This window comes from Caloenas nicobarica, chromosome 27, assembly GCF_036013445.1.
Source record: "Caloenas nicobarica isolate bCalNic1 chromosome 27, bCalNic1.hap1, whole genome shotgun sequence".
Taxonomy (NCBI): domain Eukaryota; kingdom Metazoa; phylum Chordata; class Aves; order Columbiformes; family Columbidae; genus Caloenas; species Caloenas nicobarica.
Genome location: NC_088271.1, coordinates 2,133,602 through 2,140,354, shown reverse-complemented (window position 1 = coordinate 2,140,354; position 6,753 = coordinate 2,133,602). Strand labels below are relative to the sequence as shown.

At 66.5% G+C, this 6,753-nt stretch overlaps 1 protein-coding gene across 1 annotated transcript; it reads right to left on the bottom strand.

The window, feature by feature from the left end:
• Positions 1-4,121: 4,121 nt before the first annotated feature.
• On the bottom strand, positions 4,122-6,135 carry RPS15 (ribosomal protein S15). The gene is made up of 4 exons (XM_065652610.1): positions 6,087-6,135; positions 5,686-5,771; positions 4,878-5,112; positions 4,122-4,281 (listed from the first exon to the last, which is right to left on the bottom strand). Exons 1-4 carry the CDS (start codon positions 6,087-6,089, stop codon positions 4,168-4,170), a joined length of 438 nt encoding a protein of 145 aa, XP_065508682.1. The 5' UTR covers positions 6,090-6,135; the 3' UTR covers positions 4,122-4,167.
• Positions 6,136-6,753: the final 618 nt, after the last annotated feature.

The window sequence follows — 6,753 nt, the reverse complement described above, 5'->3', positions numbered from 1 at the left end:
TGGTGGGACCCCAGACCCTCCCCAGGCCCCCCCAATGTCCTTCTCACCCCAGAAGCCACCATGACCCCCCAAAATCTGCTCCCTCATCCCTGTACCCCCCGCATCAACCAGGGCCCCCCCATCCTGTCCCCAGGGGTGTATCCCCCCTCCCCACCACCCCACTCTGCCCACGCTGCGCTTCTGGAGGGAGACAAAGACCCCATGGTGCAAATCCCCCCCTTGCACTGCCCGGATGGCAAATAACCCCCCAGGAGGAAAATAACCCCGAGGAGGGCTGGGGATGGGGATGTGGCGGGGGGAGTAAGGGGTGGGAGGTGGCAGAAGGATGGGGGTGGGATGGGGGATGAGGGATGCAGGAGCAGGACACGGGCTGCAGGATGGACAATGAGGGATGCGGGAGGGTGGGTGAGGGATGCGGGATGAAGGATCCAGGATGAGGGATGCAGGATGCTCAGCAGGGCCTCCCGTTGCTACGGTGACTGTGGATGGGGCAGCGCAGGCAGGTCCACAGCCCTTCCCCAGCACCCACCAGACACGGGGGGTTCAGCACAGCCGGGTGAGGATAAAAGCCGGGGGGGATCCCACATCTGCAGGGCAGCACGTCCCCCACCCCCCAGCACCCCAAACCTCTCAGCGCTGACTGAGCTGCTCGGAGAGGGGGGGCTGAGGGTTGATGTGGAGGGGTCTGAGCTCTGTCCCCCCAGGTCCCTGGGCAGGGACACCGAGCGCAGCGGCCGCAGCAGCGCTGGGATCCGCAGCCTGCGGGGAGGGGCTGGCACGGCCACACCTGCATTTGCAAAGCGTCTAGACATGGCGGGGAAAGGGGGGGCCGGGGCTGCGGGAAGGGGGGGACCAGGGCTGCAGCTCCGCTCCCACAGCCCGCACTCTGGCACTGTGGGGGTCACTGTCCCACGGGACCCAGTGTCCCCTCAGGGCTGCCGGGGCTGCAGGGCTGGGTCCCTGGCAGGGCCGTGGGGACAGCCGGGGGAGATGTGGTGGCTCGGGGTCCAGGGGACCGACTCCTGTGACACCCAACAGCTGCCCCCGCTCTGCTCAGGGCACTCCAGACTGGCCGAGGCCGCTGGTGGGTCCTGCCAGGGCAGGTGCTGCAGCAGATCCGTGGGTGGAGGAGCAGCATCTGCGCGGCCCACCGCACCCCGCTGTGCTGCATCGTGCTGCCCACTGCACCGCACTGCTCACTGCACCGCACTGCTCACTGCATCATGCTGCCCACTGCACCGCACTGCTCACTGCATTGTGCTGCCCACAGCACCGCACTGCTCACTGCACCGCACTGCTCACCGCACTGCACTGCCCACCACATCGTGCCACCTTGTCTGGGGCCACCTCGGCCTGTGCAGAGCAGGGCAGGGCTGGGGGAGCAGCCGTGCACCCCCCGCACCCCTCGGCTCCCTGCAGCCTGGTGGCGGCGCTGGGGACGGGGACAGGGACGGGGACAGGTCGGCCCCAGCACTGCAGTATCAACCCGGCGCAGCCGCCTCCAACAGAAGCCACATCTGAGCCCCCGACCGGCTGCGCCTCCCGGAGCCCCCGGGGACGTTAAACAAACAGCGTGTTGTTGTCACCAGCTCCCGCCGATCGACCCGGTGGCCCCGGGGACCCCCAACCACAGCAAACCCACCCCAGGGAGCTCCAGCCCGACCCCCGCGCAGCCCCCGGGCCAGGGAGCGGTGGGGCCGAGGGCACCGGGGGGTCCAGCCCGCAGCGGGGCGGGGGGAGATGCTGCCACCCCAGCGGGGACCCCCCCGCCCCCTGCCCGCAGGATGGGATGCGATGGGGATGCGGATGAGGACGGTCGCTTTTCCCCGCCCCGGCTGGGGGCGCCCGGCGGAGCCCCCGCATCGTCCGGCCTTTGTCCCCGCGGCCGGGGGTAGGGGACGTGGGGGCTAAATTCTGCCAGACCCTCCCGACCGCCCCACACCCCCCGGTTCCCCCCCACACCCCCCGGTTCCCCCCCGATCCCCGGGATGGAGCCGCGCCCGCCGCATGACGGCGGATCCAGCGCAGCCAGGGCCGGGCACCGTCCGCCGCGGGGCGGGGGGGCTCAGCCCGGGGTCCCCCGGTCGCATCCACCCTCTCCCGCACCCCGGCACCGCACCCCGACCCCCCCCCCGGCCCGTGGGGTCCCCCCACCCCTGCCGCGCAGCCCCCCCGCTCCCCTCCACTCGCGGCCGGAGCCGCCGGGAGCCCCGGGGGGTGCCCGGGGGGTGCCCGGGGGTGCAGGGGGGCAGGTGCGGCCGTACCTCATCCCCGGCGGCGCGGAGCGGAGCGCGGAGCCGGCGCGGAGCGGAGCGCGGAGCCGGCGCGGCCCCGAGCAGCCGCATCCCGCCCCCGCCCCCCCCGGCTGGGATTTTCCAGCGGCGCCGCGGCCGGGAGAGGCGGCGGGGGGGTGATCCTGGGGGGCTCCTGTGCGAGGGTAGGGGGAGAAAGGCCCCCCCCTCCCCAGACCGTTGGGGTTGCAGGATCTGCCCCTTCCCCCTGTCCTGGGGCCAAACCTGCCCCCCTTCGAGCTCCTGGGGCTGTTGCCGTGCCCTGGGATCAGTCCTGGGGGGTCGGTCCCAGGGTGGCCACACTCTGCCCAGTGCAGGGGGAGCCCAGGGTGAGCGGGACCCTCAAATGATCAACCCCCGGTGGCCAGTCCCCCCCCAAACAGCTCCTGGGGATATGGAGGAGCGTCCGGTGGACAAGACCGGGTCTGGACCCGAGTTCTGCCCCTGGCCGTGACCTCTGACCTGCACCACACACACCGAGGCCACCAGCACCCACCTCCTGGCTGGAGCGTCACCCTCCTGGGGGGTCCCCGGGGGGCACGGGGCAGGGTTGGGGTGCACACAGGGCCGCGGGCAGGCAGCGACCCCGGCCCTGTCCCCCCAAGCCCCGGCAGCAGGAGCTGTGCAAGGACCATCAAGGTCATGTTGCTTAAACAAAAGAGCCCCAGCGCCCGGTGACAGGAGACCTTGACTAAAGGACAACAGGCCTGGCCGTGCCACAGCATCACCAGGGAGGACAGGGCTGGGGACAGGACCTCAGGGACCGCGTGACAGTCTCTGTGCCAGCAGCAGGGACAAGCCGCAACCGTCCAGTAACCCTGGCACATCCCAAAGCCCCAGACACGGTCTCCACTGTCTCCTCCCCTCCGTGAGCAGCCATAGCCCATTCGACCAAAGCCCGGGGACCAGTGCAAGCCCAGCAGCTCCCCAGCACTGAGGCCGTTTGGTCCCAGTAGAACTGGGATGAGACCATGGCCGCATCCCTGTGTCACCACCCATCCGAAGGTCACGAGGTTTTCCCAGCACAGCTCCTGCCAACACCCATCACCGCAACGCTGTGGAACATGCCAGGGCAGGGCTGTGGTGTCGGTGTCGACATGGCAGCTGCGGTGACGGTGGGGAGGAAAACCAGAGGACAAGTGTGAGGGGACAACCAGCCCCTCTGCCTGGGGTCCTGGGGACACGGCACGGTGGCTTTTGCAGAAGACAGGGCGTGAAAAGGCTCCTCAGGGCTGACTGTCCCTGTCACCCCCCAGCACCCACAGCTGCTCTCAGCTCAGAGCCGGGTGCTGGGGCAGATCCCGGCCCAGACTGGATCATCCAGCGGGATCGCTCAGCCAGATCACCCACCTGGGATCACCCACCTCATCCTGACCAGCAGCTTCTCCCCTGGAGCTGCGCAGGGAAACGGCTGCGACCCACCAGCTCCACCCCCCTGCAGAGCCAACAGCCAGCAAACCCCCTTTGGAACCCCAAATTCGAGACGAGAAAATCCTGGTTTGGGATCTCACTGTCCCTGGCAACTGCCCCCAGGAGAGGGGCTGGTTCCGCAGCAGTGGGAACTCCCCACCATCGATTGGTGTCACCTCCGCGTCCCTGGCAGTGCCCGAAGCGCCACAAATAAAGTCAGGCAGAGGAAAGCACCGGTCAGCCCTTCCCAGTAAAGCACCAGGAATGTGAAGCATTTGCTGGGTGTTTTACCAAAGAGTGGGGAAAAAAAAAAAAAGGGAAACCTTCAGAAAAACATCAAATCATAATTAAGACTGAAGAGTTTTGCTCGTGTGTGCAGCCCCTCCCCCAAGTGAGCCCCCAGCCCCAGGATAGAGACAGTTGGGAGAAATTTCTTTATTTACAGGGAAAACGCTCCCCGGGTGCCTCACTTGAGCGGGATGAAGCGGGAGGAGTGGGTGGCGCCGATGCCAGGTCGGCCGTGCTTCACCGGCTTGTAGGTGATGGAGAATTCCCCCAGGTAGTGACCGATCATCTCGGGCTGGAAGAGAACAGAGAGACCCGCGCTGGAGCAAGCAGGGGGCACAGACGCCCAGCCCCCGCCGTGGGCCTGTCACAACCCTCACCCTGCGCTGGCAGGGGCCCTGGCGCTGCTGGTTTTCCTGGCAACGCCGCACATGGAGCAACCCCCAGAGAGGACACACAAGCCTTGGGGGCTCTTTGATGCACTTTCAGGCGGGATTTAACACCAGGTACAAGCAGAAAATGCCATTTAATCCCACCAGAGTGTCGGGTGGCACCACCCCGCAGGTTATTCCACTCCCAGGAAACCTCACGGATCCATTTCATGGGAAAAGGGCGGGCAGGGTGCCAGGGCCGCACGCAGCAACATGCACCTGCTCACAACTGCCGCGTAAATTCATCACTTCAGAGCTGCACTGAAGCCTCGAGATCCCCCCATGAGCAGCCCATGCCCAGGACGGACACCTTGGAGTGTCCCTCGGGGCCAGGTCTGCTCCAAGCAGGAGCCTCGACCTCCCCTGCACACACAGGGCAGGAGCAGGTTACTCCAAACGTTAAAAAAATAACACAGACATGTTGAGGACGCTCAGCTCAGGAGCTGCCGTGACGCCTCACCTTGATTTCCACCTGGTTGAAGGTTTTGCCGTTGTAGACGCCGACCATGCTGCCCACCATCTCGGGGAGGATGATCATGTCACGTAGGTGGGTCTTCACCACCTCCGGCTTCTCCATGGGCGGTGCCTCCTTCTTGGCCTTGCGCAGGCGCTTCAGCAGCGAGTGCTGCTTGCGGCGCAGCCCGCGGTTGAGCCGCCGGCGCTGCCGGGCACTGTACAGCTGCATCAGCTGCTCGCTGGGAGGGATGGAGATAGTGAGCCCAGAGTGGGGAGCTCCCCGGGGACCCCCAGTGTTACCAACCCAGTGACATAAAATCACAGAATCATTTTGGTTGGAAAAGACCTTTAAGACCATGGAGTCCAACCGTTCCCCCACCCCTGGCACTGCCCCATGTCCTGAGAACCTCACGTCCGTCTGTCCAACCCCTCCAGGGATGGTGACTCCAGCACTGCCCTGGGCAGCCTGTTCCAATGCCCGATAGCCCTTTGGGGAAGAAATTGTTCCCCAGATCCAACCTCAACCTCCCCTGGCGCAACTTGAGGCCGTTTCCTCTGGTCCTGGCGCTTGTTCCTGGGGAGCAGAGCCCGACCCCCCCTGGCTCCAAGCTCCTTTCAGGCAGTTCAGAGATCAGAAGGTCTCCCCTCAGCTCCTGTTCTCCAGCTGAACCCCCCAGCTCCCTCAGCCACTCCCATCACACTTGTGCCCCAGCTCCTTAACGTCAAACAGCCCAGATGAGAAACGGCAGAACCACCCAGTCCGCGGGTTTTCGCAGTTTTTTTACCACAGCCCGAGCAGCCCCAGCTCTTACTAGGACATGTCGAGGAGCTGGTCCAGGTCCACCCCCCTGTAGGTGAATTTCCGGAAGGTTCGTTTCTTCTTCTGCTCCACCTCCGCCTACAGCCGGGAACCACGGAGGGGGTGTCAGGGCCGTCGGGCCCCGCGCTCACTCCCCGGGCACACGGGGAGGCCGCAGACCGCCCCCCTCCCGCCGCCAGGCCCAGCCCTGGGGAACCGGCCTCCCGCCGCGCTGCGGCCTAGTCCGGCCGTGGCAACCACGGCCCCGGCAGAGCCGAGGGGACGCCGATCCCCCGTCCCCCAGGGAACAGGGGGCGCCGCCCTCCGCGGCAGCTGCACCCCCGGCCCCGGGCAGCCGCCCCACGCGGCGGATGGAGCCCGATTTGAGTCGCCGCCACCCCCTCCCGCACCCACCATCTTGGCCGGGGCTCCTCGGAAAAGGCCGCGCTTAGGCCGGAAACGGCGGATGTCGCGAGAGGGCGGAAGGGGCGGGAAGCCCCGCCCCCCGCAGCCTCTGCAAGCGCTTCCGCCCTCACTTACCTAAAAGGGGCAGGAAAGCGCTACTTTACACCCCCGAAACGTGCTCCTCCTCCAGGGCAGAGCGCAGCATCCTCCCTGTGCACGATCAGCCCAAAGCGAGGAGCAGAGAGGGAGAAGGACCCAGAACGCGAGGCAGAGCACCAGGACCAGGGGGCAGCACAGTGAAGCTGCTCCTTCCTGCTGCCCCAAGGTGGGACCGGACAGTAGCAACGAGGGATCTCAACGTCACCTTCCTGGCGCAGTGACACGGTACTGCAGCCACATGTCCTCCAGAGATGGACCTTCATCTTCCCTGCCATCCTGAGCAGAGGATGGAGCGAGGACAGATGTTGCAGATGCGGCCAGAGTGGAGGACGGACACCAAGGCTGCCCCGTGGTGACACGCGGCTGTTGCACAAGGTGGCTCCTCTGTCCCGAGGACACGGCTCTCCAGGTGACACAGCCAAGGTGGAGCAGACAAGCGCCAGCTCATCCCTCAACACAGGCCTAGTCCGTTTGTCCTGGGCAGAGGCGGGTTTCAGTCAGGCCTGCGCTGAGCTGG

What these genes read in the sequence shown, in the direction of transcription:
- RPS15 (XM_065652610.1), bottom strand. An exon ending in CAGCTCCTCGACATGTCCTA is followed by an intron (nt 5,113 to 5,685) that starts GTAAGAGCTGGG and finishes CATCCCTCCCAG; the next exon opens with CGAGCAGCTGATGCAGCTGT. An exon ending in TCAACCAGGTGGAAATCAAG is followed by an intron (nt 4,282 to 4,877) that starts GTGAGGCGTCAC and finishes GTTCTCTTCCAG; the next exon opens with CCCGAGATGATCGGTCACTA.